Consider the following 19,821-nt stretch of genomic DNA (forward strand, 5'->3'; position numbering starts at 1 on the left):
GATGAGGGCCTCGGCGTACTCCACGCACTCCACGTCGCATTCGAACGCGTGTTTGTACGTGGGGCCGACGGTGATGACCCCGTTGGGGCCCGGCATCTTGAGCTTCAGGTAGGTGTAGTTGGGGACGGCCATGAACTTCGCGTAGCATGGCCTCCCTAGCACGGCGTGGTAGGTTCCTCGGAACCCGACCACCTCGAACGTCAGGGTCTCCCTTCGGAAGTTGGAGGGCGTCCCGAAGCAGACGGGGAGGTCGAGTCGCCCGAGGGGCTGGACGCGCTTCCCAGGGATGATCCCGTGGAAGGGCGCAGCGCCTGCTCGGACGGAGGACAGATCGACGCGCAGGAGCTTGAGGGTCTCGGCGTAGATGATGTTGAGGCAGCTGCCCCCATCCATCAGGACCTTGGTGAGCCTGACATCGCCGACAACGGGGTCGACGACGAGCGGGTATTTCCCCGGGCTCGGCACATGATCGGGGTGGTCGGCCTGGTCGAAAGTGATGGGCTTGTCGGACCAGTCTAGGTAGACTAGCGCCGCCACCTTTACCAAGCAGGCCTCCCGGCGCTCTTGCTTGCGGTGCCGAGCCGAGGTATTCGCCGCATGCCCTCCATAGATCATGAAGCAGTCGCGGACCTCGGGGAATTCTCCTGCTAGGTGTTCTTCGTTCTTGTCGTCGTCGCGGGCCCTGCCACCCTCGACGGGTGGCCCGGCCCTGTGGAAGTGACGCCGAAGCATAACGCACTCCTCGAGGGTGTGCTTGACGGGCCCCTGATGGTAGGGGCACGGCTCCTTGAGCATCTTGTCGAAGAGGTTCGCACCTCCGGGGGGCTTCCGAGGGTTCTTATACTCGGCGGCGGCGACAAGGTCCGCGTCAGCGGCGTCGCGTTTCGATTGCGACTTCTTCTTGCCTTTCTTCTTGGCGCCGCGCGGAGCAGACGCCTCGGGAGCCTCTTCCGATGGGCGGCCCTGGGGCTGCTTGTCTTTTCGGAAGATAGCCTCGACCGCCTCCTGGCCAGAGGCGAACTTGGTGGCGATGTCCATCAGCTCGCTCGCCCTGGTGGGGGTTTTGCGACCCAGCTTGCTCACCAGGTCGCGGCAAGTGGTGCCGGCGAGGAACGCGCCGATGACATCCGAGTCAGTGATGTTGGGCAGCTCGGTGCGCTGCTTCGAGAATCGCCGGATATAGTCCCGGAGCGACTCTCCCGGCTGTTGCCGGCAGCTTCGAAGGTCCCAGGAATTCCCGGGGCGCACGTATGTGCCCTGGAAATTGCCAGCGAAGGCTTGGACCAAGTCGTCCCAGTTGGAGATCTGCCCCGGAGGCAGGTGCTCCAACCAGGCGCGAGCAGTGTCGGAGAGGAACAGGGGGAGGTTACGGATGATGAGGTTGTCGTCGTCCGTTCCACCCAGTTGGCAGGCAAGGCGGTAGTCCGCGAGCCACAGTTCCGGTCTCGTTTCCCCCGAGTACTTTGTGATAGTAGTCGGGGGTCGGAACCGGGTCGGGAATGGCGCCCGTCGGATGGCCCGACTGAAGGCCTGCGGACCGGGTGGTTCGGGCGAGGGACTCCGATCCTCCCCGCTGTCGTAGCGCCCCCCACGCCTGGGGTGGTAGCCTCGGCGCACCCTTTCGTCGAGGTGAGCCCGACGGTCGCGTCGATGGTGCTCGTTGCCGAGGTGGCCCGGGGCCGCAGGCGCGGTGTTGCGCGTGCGCCCGGTGTAGACCGAGGCTTCCCGCATGAATCGGGAAGTCGCGGCATGAGGTTCCGAGGGACAACCTTGCCTTCGGGAGGCAGTGCTCTCGGCCCGCCGGGCCGCAGCGCCTTCCAGGAGATTCTTGAGTTCTCCCTGGATTCGCCGACCCTCGGTGGTTGACGGCTCCGGCATCGCGCGGATGAGCATTGCTGCGGCTGCCAGGTTCTGACCAACCCCGCTGGATGCGGGCGGCGGCCTGATCCTGACATCGTCGGCGACGCGGTGCTGGAGACCTCGGGGCAGGTGACGTATTTCTCCGGCCAGGGGTTGGCCCACCCATGCCTGTCCGACGTCCCGACGGATCGGCTCAAGCGCTCCCGTTCCCTCGTTGAGCCTGGCCTGCGCCTCGCGGACTTGCTCGAGTTGTGGGTCGTAACCCCCCGCCGGAGCGGGGACCACAGCTAGCTCCCGTGGGATGTCGGCGCGAGGCGCTGACCTAGGGAGATCATCGTCCTCCGGCATGCCAAGATGGTTGCCTTCGGAGGGATTCCCTAGCTCGATGTGGAAACATTCGCGGCTTGGGCCGCAGCTCTCGTCGCCAAGGCTGCGGCTTCCATCGGAACGGTCGGATAGGCAGTAGTCACATGCGGTCATGAAGTCCCGCACGGCACTGGGGTTGCCAAGTTCGGAGAAATCCCAACCGATGCTGGGATCGTCATCTTCCTCGGACCCAGAGGGCACGTAGGTCGAGACGTCCGTCAGTCGGTCCCAAGGCGACCACATACGGAACCTCAGTGGGGTTGCACTCGCCTCAATGAGAGCGCCCGCCAAAACGAGGTCGTTTGGCGGGTTGAGGCCGAGTCGAAATGACGCAAGATGGGAGTTAGTCGTTACCTTTTGGTCGACGAGGAGCGACGTAGTCACATCGGGGACTGGTTGCACCATCATCTCTGGTCCGAGGGCGACGTCCTGCAGGCTTTCCGCGAGCGCGCCGGCGCCGTCTTCTTGCTCGGGGTCAGCGTGCCGCGGGGGGACGGCGCTTGCCTCCGTCTTGAACGCGAGGTCGACGTCCGGCGTGCCTTCCGTCGGGGTGTCGGGGGCGTCGATTTGCTCGACGGCCGACGAAGCGCGGCCTCCCACCTGGCTTTGACGGCCCCGTCTCCTCCTCCGTTGGCGGGGGAGAGAACGGAGCGAGCCCGAATGTTGCCCTTCCACCACGCGGGGAAGACGTCGTCGATTCCGCCGCCGGCTGGCGGGTTGTCGGCCGCCATTGTCGTAGTCGCACGGCGGTGGAAGGAGTATCATGTCGTAGCTGTCGTCGAAGGACATGAACTCAAGAGTCCCGAAACGAAGCACCGTCCCGGGGCGGAGAGGTTGCTGGAGACTGCCCATCTGGAGCTTGACGGGGAGCTGTTCGTCAGCACGCAGCAGGCCCCTACCTGGCGCGCCAACTGTCGGCGTTTCGAGACAGGGGGGTCCCTAAGCCGACGAGTGAGTGTGCTGCGTGCCCCAGCCCAGATGGGTCGAGCGCGTGGGCGAGCGCGAAGGGGGGAGAGGCGAGGCGGCCGGAGTCGAGCGTGAGAGAGGTGGAAGTCCCGCGGCCTTCGTGTTCGTCCCGCGCCCAGGTCGGGTGCGCTTGCAGTAGGGGGGATACAAGCGTCCACGCGGGTGAGGGAAGCGAGCGGCCCCAAGAGAGCGCCTGTCCCGTCCTCGGTCCCGCGCGGCCAACCTTCTCTGAGAAGGCCCTGGTCCTTCCTTTTATAGTCGTAAGGAGAGGATCCAGGTGTACAATGGGGGGTGTAGCAGAGCGCTACGTGTCTAGCGGAGGGAGAGCTAGCGCCCTAGGTACATGCCAATGTGGCAGCCGGAGAGATCTGGGCACCCTGCTGGTGTGATGTCGTGGCTGTCGGAGGTGCGGCGGAGCCTGGCGGAGGGACAGCTGTTGGAGCGGTCGAGTCCCTGCTGACGTCGTTCTGCTTCCGTAAGAGAGCTGGGGGCCGCCGTCGTCATAGAGCTTGTGGAGCGCCATCATTGCCCCTCTGGCGGAGCTGGCCGGATGGGACGCCGGTCTTGTTCTCCGTGACCCGAGTCGATTCGGGGTAGGATGATGATGGCGCTTCCTGTTGACGTGGCGGTCTGTGCCCTAGGCAGGGCGACGTGGGGGTTCCTCCGAAGCCGAGGTCGAGTCCGTCTTCTGTTGCCGTGGCCGAGCCCGAGCCATGGGGTCGGGCGAGGCGGAAGTCGTTCGGCCGAGGTGAAGCCCGAGCCCTGGGGTCGGGCGGAGCGGAATTCGCCGTCTTCCGGGTCTTAGCCCGAGTCCGAGCCCTGGGGTCGGGCGGAGCGGAGTTCGTCGTCTTCCGAGTCTTAGCCCGAGTCCGAGCCCTGGGGTCGGGCGGAGCGGAGTTCGCCGTCTTCCGGGTCTTAGCCCGAGTCCGAGCCCTGGGGTCGGGTGGAGCGGAGTTCGCCGTCTTCCGGGTCTCAGCCCGAGTCCGAGCCCTGGGGTCGGGCGGAGCGGAGTTCGCCGTCTTCCGGGTCTTAGCCCGAGTCCGAGCCCTGGGGTCGGGCGGAGCGGAGTTCGCCGTCTTCCGGGTCTCAGCCCGAGTCCGAGCCCTGGGGTCGGGCGGAGCGGAGTTCGCCGTGGCGCCTTTGTCAAGACCTGACTGCCGGTCAGACTCACTCTGTCGAGTGGTGCTGCAGTCGGAGTGGCGCAGGCGGCGCTGTCCCTCTGTCAGACTGGTTAGTGGAGCGGTGGAGTGACGGTGGTCACTTCGGCTCTGCCGGGGGCGCGTGTCAGGATAAAGGTGTCAGGCCACCTTTGCGTTAAATGCCCCTGCAATTTGGTCAGTCGGTGTGGCGATTTAGTCAAGGTTGCTTCTGAGCGAAGCCAAGGCCTCGGGCGAGCCGGTGATGTGTCCGCCATAAAAAGGGGGCCTCGGGCGAGACGGAAGTCTCTCGAGGTCGGCCGCCCTTGGCCGAGGCTAGGCTCGGGTGAAGCATGATCGAGTCACTCGTGTGGACTGATCCCTGACTTAATCGTACCCATCAGGCCTTTGCAGCTTTATGCTGATGGGGGTTACCAGCTGAGAATTAGGCGTCTTGAGGGTACCCCTAATTATGGTCCCCGACAGCTGCTTACAACGCACAGGCGCAACAAGCAATGAACGTGAGTGTCTTATTTATTCTCAACACGCTCGATATTGGTTCTATAACTAATATATTATATTTGCAACAGTCTTGGTTTCCACAGCAGGCACAGCAGCAACCATTTGTTTTCCCTCAATTTCAGCCGCCGATGCCTCAGTGGGGATTACATGCTCCGCCACCTCCACCTCCACCTCAGGTTATTCAATTTAGTTAAGACTTGTCGTTTGTATCAACCTAATTTCAAATCTTTACTAAACTTGATTTTGTAGGGATCCGGGGTCATGGGCCACAACACGCCACCACCGGTCATACCAGCACCAGGAGGAGCTTATGCAGGGGAGGGAGCTTATGCAGGAGAGGTTAGTTTGAGAAACAATTTGTTTGAATAGTCGTTATACATGTAACCAATGCCGTTATTAATGTCATCTTTTTTTTATGATCCAAACCCGTTACACGACTTCGTCGACCAGTTATTGGCTTCTGGAGGTAGTGGACACAACTCCAACGACCCCAATGTGTGATTAAGTTAGCTTTGTGCCGCACTGTGTTGTAATGAACTATTTGTGGACTTTATGTTTGTATGGACTATTTGTGGACTTTATATTTGTATGGACTCAAGTTTTAGGTTGTGAACTCAAGTATGAATTTTCTGTTATTGTATGGAATTTCTGTTATTGTATGAATTTTGTATGAAATTCTGTTATTTTTCGCTTTTTTTCAATTTTTTTTGCTCTGAAATTAGTAATTTTCGGCGGCCCCTCCTGGCCGCCGAAAATAAGTATTTTATTTTCGGCATTTTTAATTTCCGGCGGCGGCCTGTCTAGCCGCCGAAAATAATCTGTTATTTTCGGCGGCCAGACAGGCAGCCGCCGGAAATAAGCTATTTTCGGCGGCCAGGCCCTGGCCGCCGAAAATAAAGCCTTATTTTCGGCCAGTTTTTTTTGGCGGCCAGAAGCCGCCGAAAATAAGCCATTTGCCGCCGAAAATAGCTAATTTCCGGCGGCAAATGGCTTATTTTCGGCGGCTTCTGGCCGCCGAAAATGACTGTACCTAGTACCCCGGACGCGGAAGGCTACCGACAGATCCTCACCCAGGTAGTGAACCATCTTCTTCCCTCGCCCATCCGGCACCGGACATGTGTTACGCCATCAATAGTCGGTGAGATGCGTGGATGGTGTGTCTAACATACATTTTGTTGAAGCCCAGGGATGGCGCTAGCGCGGCGAGGACAGAGGAGGCATTGTGCCCATTGCTGGCAGCGGGGAGGATGACCGACGCGGTGGCCGGAGGTGGGGAGGACGTCTGCGCAGTAGCCGGAGGCGGGGTGGACGACCGACGTGGTGACCGAATGCGGGGACGATGGTCAGCGGGGTGGCTTGGCGGCGACGCTCAAACAAAAATAATGAAGAGAAAATGAGTGAAGAGAAGAGAGAAGACACTGGTGGTCAGGGTTATGTCCACCGGCTTTGTCGAGTGTCCGATATCTAGCACTTGACAAAGAAGTTTTTCTATTTAAAAAATCTCTGCCAAAACTTCTGTAAAGCTCGGCTAGATTTCTACACATAGTGCGTGACAACTTTTACGAAATAGTGTTAAATTTTTATCACAGTCTCTACATATGATATCTTGACATGTCGACAAGTTCCATAATTTTCTAACTTTGTTTGTGTTTTATACAATTTTAAAACAACTGGATCGCAAGTTCACGGTCATGTTTGTGAGCATGGTGCTCAAAAATTCTGGTCTATTACTAAAATAGATCGTAATTTCTGCTAAATAACATGAATATTATTCTGCATTCACTGTTTACATTTTTAGAGAGACTTGTAGTTCAAATCTAAATTATCCAAGCAAATTCAATTAAATGAACTAAATTTAATAGTTATAGCAAACACTTTGATAATTGTGCTAAAATTAAACTTGTAGGCCTATATAGTGTAGAAACATATTAGAAAAAGTTTGGTGAAAAAAGAAAAAAAAATCTAAAAATATACTTTATCGGGTGTCAGAGAAATACACTCGACGATCGTGTGTCTTGCAGAGGACACTGGGCAAAGAAGTTATTTTGCCGAATGTCAACTCAGGACATTCAGCATATGTAAAGGTCGTCGGCTGGGCCGTACGTCTTATTTCGCCGATAGCTTGAAACTCAGTAAAGACTCCTTTGCCAAGCATCAGTGTGTACCGAGTGTTTAGCCCTCGACAAAGGAAGTCTGTGTCGAGTGTCATTATTCGTCAAGAGTGGCACTCGGCAAAGTTGTACTCAATGATAGTGTTCTATGATTGCGTCATATGAGTCCATAAACTTATATTTTTTGTCATCACAAGTCTAAATTGTTTGGACCTTTGATGATACTAAAAACAAGTTTAGAGACTCAGATGACAAAACCATACAAATATAAGAATCAAAATGTACATGTTAAGAGTTTAGGATGATACAACTTCATAAATTTAGGTACCTTGATGTACATTTTAGAAGTTAAGTGACAGAGATACTACAACGCTACAATTTTAGGGACTGGTAGTCAATGTTCTTTTTGCATATACTCCATAACTCCATTCATACACTCCGCTACAATCTCTACATAATAATCCGTAATAAATTATTTATTAATTGTATTTTTAAAATATATCTATTTGATGTTGTAAATTTTATAAGTCTTCAAAGAAACTGGCTAAATCTAAGATGCTTTGACTCTTTCAAAAGAATGTTCAGATGGGTTATAATTTAGAAAGGAGAGAGTAGAATGTTCTTTTACACACATATATATATATATATATATATATATATATATATATATATATATATATATATATATATATATATATATATATATATATATATATATATATATATATATATATATATACTCCATACGCCGCAACAATCTCTACAGTTTTCAGTAATAATATTACTAACTAGCTAGTGGCTTTGGTGCCTCCACGTAGTCAATGCAACAGGTTTGTTGGCGGCTATGGTTCCTCATTTATTTCATTCTTATCAAGTCAGCATTTCTTTCCTGTTTCAAGAAATTAATAAATATATAGGAGCACAAGTTAAATACTATTCCTTTTTTGATGTGTCGTTCTCGTCCCTCTTGTGCTACTCGCTATCTATAAATTTGCAAGACAGAGCCTCATATTTGCCGCAACAAGCATATATATCACCAAAGCTGGACGAAGCAAACCGAGCCAAAACGACGTGTCCAGACACGAAAATACACAGCATAGCAGTCGTCGTATAGATATACAGTGAACAAGTGATCGTTGGTCCATGGCAGCCTCGCCGCTGCCGAGATGGGCGCCGACACCAAGCCCGACCAGACCACTCAGGGTGTCGAGCGCCGGCGGCCAAACAGCCGTGTCTTCGTCATCATGGAGCTGGGCATTCTGCCGCTCGTTCATCGGCTCCGCCGTCGTCTACCCGCCGTGGAGGCGCTCTACACCACCGCCACCGCCACCGCCAGCGCCAGCGGGTGATCCGGCGGCGGCCAATGCTGCTGCGGACGATGGTCGTCGTCACGGCCGGTTTTGCTCTCATCCGTTGGACTGTGTTGGAGCCAGAGACTGCAGCCTTCCAGAGGACGCCGGCGGCGGCCGTGAGGTGTTCCTGACATGGGAGGATCTTTCGGTGACAGCGTCGTCGTCGACTGGCGGGAAGGCGAAACCCGCGGTAATTCTCGACAAGATCAGCGGGTACGCGCGCCCTGGTGAGGTGCTGGCCGTCATGGGGCCTTCGGGGTGTGGCAAGACAACCCTACTTGATGCCCTAGCTGGTAATGACTTGAAAATCGTATACGTACGTATTACCGTCTCACCTTAATTACAAATAATGCCTTTATATATAAGCTAACTTGTTTATACTATACAGTAATGTGATCTTTATGCGACATGCATGCATGTTTTCGTTGCAACTACGTACGACTGACTTCAGCTTGACAAATTTTTGCTGATTTTTTTTTTAAAAAAATGTTGAATTTTAAAATAATGTCGTCGTTTACAGTAACAATGTTTCATGGAATTGCAAAAAAAAGGAGGAAACGACAAATGATATAGGTTGTCACGAACAAGCATCGCTGCCGGCGCGTTATCATTGCTGGTTCGTGTCTACAACCACACTAACCAATGAAGACAGCGATGGAAATCTATATGTTTTACAGCAGACAGCGGCCGGTGACGTTTTTCAGAACATCCTAACCTGGAAAAATGGCAAAAAAGTATTTTTTTCCCAACTCCTAGATTGTTTCACCATCCAGCTGAGCTGCATGGTCACGTAAAAACAAACCCTTCATATATAGCCGTCAACGCTTCCATGTCAACCTCCCTCAACCGTACATAGAGATGTTAGATGTACATTACTCGAACGGGTCCTGTAAAATTTCCCGTATGTATCGGAGGAAGAATCTCCATATATGTATATATTTAGAGGAAGCACTATGCTTTCCTTATATGTTAATTATATCGTTCTTAACCTTAATTGAGCTCCATAATACAATAATAATATGTATTACGGTATTATAAATATGTTATAATTTTTTTTATAAAAAATCAAAAATGATAAATAAATAAATGAATGTTAATTAACTTAGTTGTAGTGTATTGGGGAAGCTATTTAGAGAAAATGGTTGGAGACGAACTGTATGTATGAGAAGAATTTTTTAAATGGATGTAGTAAAATATATTTAAAAGGCACATATATAAGAGGAGATGTATACGGCTTAGGTCTCACAAATTTGGACCCTAACCACAACACCCATAAGGCCACGTGTTAATTTAGCATATTCGCTCTAGCCATTTTATGTCCTTCTGATTTCAAAATGAGTATTTATGATCCAAAACAAATTCAAACAAAAAGTTGTTAACTTTAATTTTTTTTGAGATCTTGAACTTTTATTTTGGTCATTTATTCATCGGATGTCATTTGAAAATTTTGAATTTCAAATATGATTCAATTGTGAAAAATTCAAACATATTTTTTCTATGATAGAACATTTCATATGAAAATATTACCAATTACAAAGTTGGTAACTTTTCGAGATCTAACTTTTGCTTTTACCGTTCTCCGTTTGAGTTCATTTGAAAATTTCAAATTTCAAATGTGACCAATTCAAATATAATTTTGTGGGAAATTTGGTTTTAAATTTTAAAGTTGTCAATTATAAAATTGCATAACATTTTGAGATCTTCAACTTTTGCTTTATCCATTCCTCCATCCAAGATCGTTCCCTACTACTATACACCCAACTGTGTAGTCACTATAGATCATATCATATTGGATTTCTTTAGTATTAAAATTTTGTTAAGAAAATATTTTGGAATCAAAATAACTTCAAATAAAAAGTTGTAACTACAAATTTGCAAAACTTTTCAATAACTACAACCTTTGTTTTGATTGTTTCTCTACCCAAGATCTTCTTGTACCATTACACACACTTGTGACCGTAGAGTATGTGGAATCCTTGTATTAACTCTATTGTGATCAATATTGTGAGTCAAATATTTTAGAACCAAAATAACTCTATATAAAAAGTTGTCAAGTATAAAGTTGTAGATCTCGTCGAGCACTACAACTTTTTAATATAAAGTTCGTTTTCATTAGACATAAAATGAGAAAGTTAATTTTTTTCGTACAGTCTTTCACGATTGTGTAATATCTAGAATAAACCGTCAAAGATGAATCCATATCAATGGCATTCATGGCTAGAACCAGCAATAATAGGAATATATATACAGTGACGACCCCAATATCGTTGCAGTTCTAAGTAGTGATAGGATTTTACTGCATGCATGGAAGGTCATTTGTGTAGTGGTGCTAGACAAGGACTAAATTAGGAAGATAGCTAGGATTGAACTTCCTCATCAAAATTGAATCTAGCATATGCATGTTACCATAGTTGTTCGTATATAAGGCCATTCTCAATGGAAGTTTCATGATAGATTTTATGACATAATTAATATATGCCACATAAGATTTTTAATGACATGAAACTATATTTATTATAAAATAGCTGAAACTAGTTTTATCCGCGTGAAAATATATGTCAACATATTTCCAAGGTATTAGAAAGCGCGTGAAGCCACCATTATATTGAGATTAGTTTATTTCATTTTCATCTATTTCATCTATTCCTATTGGTTATTTTTAGATGCAACATTTAAGTCACATGTTATTAGCCTATGAAATTGTATTATGAAACTCTTCATTGAGAGAGTATATTTCATTTTATCTCACTCTTATTGACGTGACAATCTTGGGAATGCATGGTGTGTACCAGTGAGAAAATGACTTCCATTCCACCTCGATGCACACAAACTAGTTTTAATACATAGAGAGTACACTCACTCTAAGATGAAGAAGTCTTAATCCAGCTATGAATGCGCGCGGTATGTTGTCGGTTCCATTGGGAAGGTGGTTAGCGTTAATTAATGTTTAGAATTTCTCATGCGCTCCACAAGTTATATTTGGCTATGAACTGGGCATGTCACGCGCGTTGGTCCATTAATGCAAATATGGGTAGCATGAGAACTTTCTTAATTTATTATCATGCTCTCTCCCGCTCTCCGATCCACAAGTTTTACTTGGCCACGAATTCGGCATGGTAGCCGCGCCGGTCGATCTGGGATCCGGACAATAGATATAGTGAGGATTTTATTTAGGGGTAGAGCCGAAGTTAAAAAGTGATTTGTGACTTGAGTGAAGATTTTCTTCCTGGAAATTTGACCCACTCCTAGCTAGCTCTCAGTTCATATTCTTAATAAATTTTTTTTGTTATATTCAATTGTAGGACGACTTGGTTCTGACAAGAGAAGGACGGCGGGTAACATCTTGATCAATGGGCGACGAGAGAAACTTGCCTTTGGAACATCTGTAAGTTCTATTTCTATCTACTGCTAGAGAATAATGTTACAAGCAGCGGTGGATGGTGCACCATGCATACCTGTCTTCTCATTGCATTGAAGGCCTACGTGACCCAAGAGACGCTGCTGATGGCGACGCTGACGGTGACGGAGGCCGTCCACTACTCGGCGCAGCTGCAGCTGCCGGACTCGGTGCCGCCGGCCGACAAGCGGGAGCGCGCCGACCGCGCCATCAAGCAGATGGGGCTCGCCGCGGTGGCCGGGCACCGGATCGGCGGCCGCGTGTGCAAGGGGATCAGCGGCGGGCAGCGCCGGCGCGTGAGCATCTGCGTCGAGCTGCTGGCGTCGCCGGCGCTGGTGTTCCTCGACGAGCCCACCAGCGGGCTCGACAGCGCCGCGTCGTTCCACGTCATGAGCCGCATCGCCGGGCTCGCGCGGGCCGAGAGGGTCACGGTCGTCGCCACCATGCACCAGCCCAGCAGCGAGGTGTTCCAGCTCTTCCATGGCCTCTGCCTCATGGCGTACGGGAGGATGGTGTATTTTGGGCCAGCGTCGGATGCCATCCAGGTTCACACACAGTGACGTTAAGTTCTTGAGAAGAGAATGCATGCATATAGCTAGCTAGGGAACATAACATGCATGCTATCTAATAATATTTTTTTCCCTTATTATAACTAGACATTTACTATATAACTACCTGCTACTTGTTCATCCCAACGACCTTTTATCTCAAGTTCTCAACACATAGTATTTGTTATAGTAATTTTTTTATAATTGACCTACTAATAACTTCACCTTCCAATCCAATGTTCCTAGACTAAAAGGAATATTATATAGCAATTAATTGCAACTTTCGTTGAAAATATCAAAATGTTTTCTGTATTATTATCTTAAAACGAAAATAACACACAAAAAATTGAATCAAAGGGCACTATAGTAGGTACAGTTAAAATTTTCATAACTGGGATAACTGTAGTTTTAATATTTTTTTTTGCTGTTGCTGTAGAAATTTAATAAAAGGGCACAAGCAGCTTGATGTGAGTTCAGCATTAGTGTAGTAACTATTCATGTGACAAAACATTAGTGTAGTAACTATCCATGTGACAAACCGAAATGCTTGACAAAACATAATTCTGATGAGTTGTTGTATGATAGATAGAGATACCAGTTTTGTGGAATTTTCATCAGTTAGTTAGTTGTTGGCTACATCAAATTGCTTCTAACATTAATTAGTCAAACATGTCAAGTCGATGTACTCTTGTATGCTTTTTTCCTATGATGAAAAAGACAGATGGTTCATGCATCTCTCTATATGATGATTCCCTAATATGATGAGTTCCTCTCAATATGATGATTGCCTAATAAGTTTCTCTCTTGTTTTTTTGCAAAAAGAGATAATATTGCTATATAATTTTATTAATTAGTCATACATGTCAAGTCTACTATGTTTTTTTCATACGATGAAAAAGACTGGTGGTTCATGTATCTCTCCATATGATGATTCCCTGATATGATTAGTTCCTCTCAATATGATGATTGCCTAATATGTTTCTTTCTTGTTTTTTTTTGCAAAAAGAGATAATATGGCTATATAATTATATATATGGGGGTTAATTATTAGTATTAATGGCATCTCCTTTTTATTTTATGGACAAAAAATGAAGTTGTATAGGGATTTTTCTAAACCGTGTGCGTGAGAAAACCTAGAGAAGGGAATAACCATGAAATTCAATGTTTACATATACTTATTTCATAATGTATCCATCTTCGCACATGTTGCACACATCTTGTGTGCATATATATAATAATCAATTAATGCTATGTCTTACTCCATGAAGTCATGAACAAAGGCATGCACAGCTGTTCGTTGAAGTATATTTTTACATATACATATGGTTTCTGCAGTTCTTTGATTCGAATGGTTACCCATGTCCTATGAGAAGGAACCCTTCAGACCACTTCTTGATGATGATAAACAAAGATTTCGAGGTATTTATTTATATTATGTGCTGGAATCAAGGCCATTAATTATTCTCTGTTCCTTGTTTGTATGTTTGCCTATGATTACAAGAAGAGATGCATTTAAATAGGAACTTGAGGAAGAAGGGTCCACCGCCCTTCTGTTACCAAGTGCGACTGAAGTCATAGAAACTTTGGTAGATTCTTTAATGTCTCAGAGAAGTTTGGCAATAAGAAACGAAGCATTATTTATGATGAAACAGGTAATAAGGCTCTTTGTGTGTTCAATTTAGCAAGCTTAAGACTAGATCGACTGACAATTGTACGCAGCAGGGCGCAGCTTTCACAAAGAAAAGGCAAGCTACTTTCTTGACCAAATGTGTGGTGTTAACCAAGAGATCAGTAATCAACATGCATCGAGACATGGGCTACTACTGGTTGCGGTTCGGTATTTATATAGCCATCTGTGTGAGCATTGGCACCATCTTCTTCAACGTTGGCTATGGTTTTGCATCGATCCAAGTAAGCTCAAATCATTCGATATATAAATATTAGAACATGATGAAGTATTTGATGCCAACGCACTCCCTTGATTTCAGGCAAGAGCGTCTATGTTAATGTTTACATCAACCCTATTGACAATGATGTCAATCGGGGGATTCCCCTCGTTTGTCGAGGACATGAAGGTAAAAAAATAAAAAAATGCTAATTACCAATAGAAATATGTCGCTAGCTAGTTTTTTTTCTCTTGGACATTTAATTTGTAGTATGCTGTATATTTGTCTTCCATTAATTCCTCTCTTTTTTTTGTTTTTTTTTCAAAAAAAAATTGCAGGTGTTCAGAAAAGAGCAGCTGAATGGGCATTACGGTGCTACTGCATTTGTCATCGCTAACACGGTCTCATCAACACTGTACCTGGGGATCATCTCCATAATACCGGGCGCAGTATGCTACTACTTGACCGGGCTCCAGAGGCGCTTGGACCACTTCCTCTACTTCGCGGCGGTGCTATGGGCTTGCACGATGCTGGTCGAAGGGCTGATGATGATCGTCGCTGCCCTTGTGCCTGATTTCCTGCTGGGCATAATTACTGGCTCAGGGATACAGGGCCTGCTAATGCTCAACGCTGGTTTCTTCAGGCTTCCACACGACCTCCCCAAACCCTTGTGGAAGTACCCGACGTACTACATCTCCTACCACAAGTACGCTACGCAGGGGCTCTACAAGAACGAGTTCCTAGGTTTAGTGTTCGATGATGGTGTGTTAGGAAAGGGGCTCACTGTTAGTGGTGACTATATACTGAGGACCAGCTTGCAGGTCGAGATGGGCTACTCGAAGTGGGTGGACCTTGCAATATTGCTTGCCATGGTCTTCATCTATCGGGTCCTTTTCTTAGTCACTATTAAAGTAGGTGAGGCGGTCAAACCCATGATTAAATGCATGTCGATTAAAGTTTAAGAAGGGTTTTATATGTTTTCTTTTCTTTTCTTTTCTTTTCTTTTCTTTACTTTAGCCAGAGATAGATATGATATGATGCCGCCGTCAGTTGGCTGCACATCATCAATGCATTGTAACAGTATAAGCTTGTTCAACCTCCAACAAATAATGGACCTTGACAAATTGTTGGGAGTTTAAGAAATTCCTACAGAATACGGAATTCCTGCTGAAGCACCAGTGCTTGGATATGTATGGGCCTTACTAATGGGCCGTAAGCCTGAGATGCAGACAAATGCTCAAGAGACTCAGCCCAATTGCAGAGCTAGTGAAACTCGAGTCCTAGGGCAACTGTGTATGTACCTCTGACCAACCTATAATAGCTTACACGATTAGAAGATATTTCAGCTCCAACCTATAATGAATCGAGTTGTTTTAATTGAAAACTTAAACAGAGAGGATTGGACATCGATCGGGACAACCTAGTTGGCGAAATCAGGAGAATGGTCGAGAAATGAAAACCCATGTCAGGGCAGATTCAGGATCCGATCACGTTTCAGACCAATCTATTTGCTATAACCGTGACGTAAGACGAATAAAACTCATGCTTTAAATAACCAGAGAAGAGAAGAAATCGCCCGGAGCTGACTCCTTCTTGGGCTGCGTTTGCTTCAGCCGGCTGGGATCAGTCGCGCCCGAGTCCCCACGGCCGTCTGCAGCTGCCCCAGGCTGGGCCGCCTTCTGACTGGACCATTGCGCCACTGGTGCCGCAGTGCTGTCCCAGTGCTTGGGCCTCTTCGCACGCTGCTAGCCTTCCACGTGCTTGACGCCAAACAAGGCCCATGCGTGCGTTCGGGTCTAGGCAGGGATTGCAACGGGGATTCCTATGATGCTCTCCGCTTTTTATCTCCACGAAAAAAAAATCCTACATAGTGATGCCGACGACACTAGCCGGACATGTTTATTCCACGTTCCTCTCCGCAGGGATAAATCTCCAACAGGTTTCTTGATACAAAACATTATCAGTGGCGCTTTTATGTGACGTATGTCTTTTATTATTAATACAAAACATTATCACTTATATAAATTATCAGATGTAAGAGATTATTATATGTACATGAAAATGAATATATTTGTACAACGAGTGAGCTCTTGTCAAGATAATTATTTATTTTTATCATCAACTATTACACAAAAACAACGTCACATAAAAGTTTAATGGGTCCCCGCAGGATCGAGGATGCATAATTTTTTTCATCCCCATTCCTGTCCCAGTTTATCCGTCAGGAAGTTTTCCTATTTACATCTTAGGAGAGGAAAATTTTCCTTCCACGTCCCTTAATGGAAAAAATCCCCTATAGGAATCGGAGATTAGGGCCCTATGCACCTATTGCCATCTCTAGTTTCTAGTTTAGGGAGGCGGAGGTGGTTATGTGAGATGCAAGTGACGGCTCAGGGTAAGAGAAAAAAAGAATAGTACATGTTTTATGTTGTAGTTTCTACCTTAATTAATTGTTTTTTATAGTAAATAATTAGTAGAAAAATACCTGCTTAAAAAATCTAAAAATGCCTTATTTTAGTGGCATTAATTTCAATATTATTTTTCTCCTTTATTTCTTGTAGTAAAAAATTAGCAGAAAATCATTAAAATGCATGTGAATCCATGTGAAGGCTATGTTATGCATTTTATATCGCTCTAAATAATTTTGATATGTGAGTCTTTGGACTCACGCCAAGCAATTGAATTGTATAGTGGATATTCAAGCACACCGACCAGACTGCGTCATATGATTGCAATATCGTAATCTCGCTTAATCGGACTGCTCTCGTTAAGTCGGACCACCATTGCCGAGTCATATTTTTTTGCAGCATTGCCCGTTTGTCACGATCGCCAAGCCACAATTACACCTGTTGTGCACGTTGAGTGAAGTTATCGTATAACTCGACTAATAAGTCACAACTACGCCTATTGCGAAGGCTTGTCGCGTTGTCGTAGCCCTGATAGCCACACACACGCGCATTGACACCCTATATGCTGGAGCTTGTACTCGTGTGGAATGTGGTGGGTTGGTCAAGCCTCTGAAGTCACATCCTTACACAACCTTCATGACTAATTTTGTTTGGCTCTACACTTTATTTGGTTTATGTGTGTGGCATCATAAATTTACATATATCTCCAAGTGTCCATAACAACTTTAACAAGCTCTATAGTGCTTGGAAAATCTAAGTGTGTGTGTCGTTGCTGCGACTCTAGCTCTTGCCTGTGTTTCTATTCCCTCCCTTACTCTTGTGGTTTAATTGTGATCAATCTTGTAAGGGTGAGAGGCTCCAACTTGTGGAGATTCCTCACAAAGGGAATACTTGAGAAAAGGAAGAAAATTGTGGTACCCAAGTTTGATCTTAGGATCACTTGAGAGGGATTGAGTGCAATCCTTGACCGAAGGAGGTCACCACAACGTGGAGTAGGCATTGGCCGAACCACGGGATAAAATCACCGTGTCACTTGCGCATCTTTCTATTGTGATTGCTTTTTTCCTTAGAGTTCTCACTTAATCACTTGCACTATTGTTCCTAAGTTCAATACACATTCTAAAGGAACAATCAAGTGAAGAGTTCTCTCCCTCTCTATTCATAGCACCTTGGTTTTGACCTCACTAACATTTTATAAACCAAGTTTGTGTTGTTTAGAGTTGATTTTTATAGGATCACCTATTTACCCCCCTCTAGGTGCTCTCAATTGGTATCAGAGTCGTTCTCTTCATCAAGGGACTAACTGCCTGAAGAGATGGATTCTAAGGGAAAGGGGATCGTGATCAACGACAAGGAAAAGGAGAAGCATACCCTCTATGTTGATGAGCCAAAAGGTGACAAGCCCACCGACTCAAGCTCAAACAACAAGAGGAAGGATAGGAAGAAGAAGAGGCATATCAAGAAGATCATCTACTACGACAGCGATGCCTCCTCTTCTTCAATAAGGACGAAGACGACGAAGACTCGTCCACGAAAAAGAAAACGGTTAATCAGAATTATTCTTTCGATGATTCTCATATGTCATACAATTCAAATGCTCATTTACTGTCTGAAAGGGAAATAGGGTCAAACCTTTTCCTAAATGATTTTGGTGGTTGAATTGCCCAATACAAATAATTGGACTAACTAGTTTGCTCTAGATTATAAGTTCTACATGTGCCAAAGGTTCAACACAAACCAATAAAAAGATCCGAGTTAGGGTTCAAAAGAAAGGAGCAAATGAAACCGAAGAAAACCCTGGTCTGGCGCACCGGACAGTGTCCGGTGCACCAGGGTGGATCGACCTCCAACTCTTCACCTTTGGGTTTCTCCCGGCGCACTCCGCTATAATTCACCGGACTATCCGGTGTGCCACCGGACTGTCCGGTGTACCAAGCGGAGCAACGACTATTCGCGCAACGGTCGACAGCACAGTGCCCTAACAGAGCTACAGTTCGCGGCAGAAGTCAGAGAAGGCGCCAGAGGCGCACCGGACAGTGAACAGTGCCTGTCCGGTGCGGCACCGGACTGTCCGGTGCACCAAGATGTCAAAGCTCCAACGGTCGAAACCGTCAGAACCCTAACAGTTGGGTGACATGGCTGGCGCACCAGACTGTTCGGTGTGCCCATCGATAGCAGCCCAACCCCAATGGTTGGTTTGGTGGTTGGGGCTATCAATAACCCCAACCATCACTACTTCAAGGCATCCAAGTTTTCAGCCATTGCATTCAATACAAGAGCTCTAGACTTCACTCCAAGACACAAACAAGAGATCAAATCCTCTCCCAAGTCCAAAATCACTCCAAACAATTAGTGACTAGTGAGAGAGAGATTTTCATGTTCATTTGAGTTCTTGTCGCTTGGATCGCTTTTCTTCTTCCCATTCTTGTTCCCAAGACACTTGTAATCAAAGCAAGAGACACCAATTGTGTGGTGATCCTTGTGGGGTCTAAGTGACCCATTTGATTGAGGAGAAAAGCTCACTCGGTCTAGGTGACCATTTGAGAGAGGGAAAGGGTTGAAAGAGACCCGGTCTTTGTGACCACCTCAACGGGGAGTAGGTTTGCAAGAACCGAACCTCGGTAAAACAAATCACCGTGTCATCCGCTCTATTTCTTTGGTTGATTTGTTTTCGGCCTCTCTTTCGGACTCGACTTTATTTCTAACACTAACCCCGGCTTGTAGTTGTGCTCAAAGTTTATAAATTTCAGATTTGCCTGATCACCCCCCTCTAGGTGACTTTCAATTGGTATCAGAGCCCAGTACTTCATTAGAGTCTAACCACTTGAAGTGATGTCGGGAGCATCCGCCAAGAGGGAGATAGAAACGGAAGAAGCCGCGGGAAAGCTCCATCAAAGGAGTCCGGCGCCAAAGGAAGGGAGGAATCACCTCCTTGTGTCAAGTCGCATCAGAGCGACGACAAGAAGAAGATGAAGAAAGTGGTCAACTACTCTTCGTCACCATCCACCTCCAACTCCGACGCGCCGTCCGTCACTTCTAAGCGCCATGAGCACAAGAAGTTTAGTAAGATCCCCTTACGCTACCCTCGCATTTCTAAACGTACTCCATTACTTTCCGTCCCATTAGGCAAACCACCAGTTTTTTATGGTGAAGATTATTGTATGTGGAGTGATAAAATGAGGCATCACCTAACCTCACTCCACGCTAGTATTTGGGACGTTGTTGAGTTTGGAGCACAGGTACCATCCGTAGGGGATGAAGGATATGAT

The 19,821-nt window shown here is 46.9% G+C and overlaps 1 protein-coding gene across 2 annotated transcripts; it reads left to right on the top strand.

Moving 5' to 3' along the window:
- The first annotated feature begins 7,965 nt into the window (after positions 1 to 7,965).
- Positions 7,966 to 15,316, top strand: LOC103632221 (ABC transporter G family member 11). Of its 2 annotated transcripts, none has more exons than XM_008654040.2 (8): positions 7,966 to 8,606; positions 11,616 to 11,698; positions 11,791 to 12,255; positions 13,594 to 13,677; positions 13,779 to 13,910; positions 13,978 to 14,169; positions 14,247 to 14,333; positions 14,483 to 15,316. In XM_008654040.2, the coding sequence occupies exons 1-8, from the start codon at positions 8,105 to 8,107 to the stop codon at positions 15,104 to 15,106; spliced, it is 2,169 nt and encodes a 722-aa protein (XP_008652262.1). In that variant the 5' UTR covers positions 7,966 to 8,104; the 3' UTR covers positions 15,107 to 15,316. The 2 variants fall into 2 exon arrangements, with proteins under 2 accessions (XP_008652262.1, XP_008652263.1); XM_008654041.3 differs by having other exon boundaries at positions 7,979 to 8,606; positions 13,981 to 14,169; positions 14,483 to 15,295.
- Positions 15,317 to 19,821: the final 4,505 nt, after the last annotated feature.

Source organism: Zea mays, chromosome 7, assembly GCF_902167145.1.
Source record: "Zea mays cultivar B73 chromosome 7, Zm-B73-REFERENCE-NAM-5.0, whole genome shotgun sequence".
Taxonomy (NCBI): domain Eukaryota; kingdom Viridiplantae; phylum Streptophyta; class Magnoliopsida; order Poales; family Poaceae; genus Zea; species Zea mays.

Coding starts and splice junctions, on each gene's coding strand:
- LOC103632221 (XM_008654040.2), top strand. CDS start 8,105: ATGGCAGCCTCGCCGCTGCCGAGATGGGCGCCGACACCAAGCCCGACC. Junction 13,911..13,977: donor CATTATTTATGATGAAACAG/GTAATAAGGCTC, acceptor AATTGTACGCAG/CAGGGCGCAGCTTTCACAAA. Junction 14,334..14,482: donor CGTTTGTCGAGGACATGAAG/GTAAAAAAATAA, acceptor AAAAAATTGCAG/GTGTTCAGAAAAGAGCAGCT.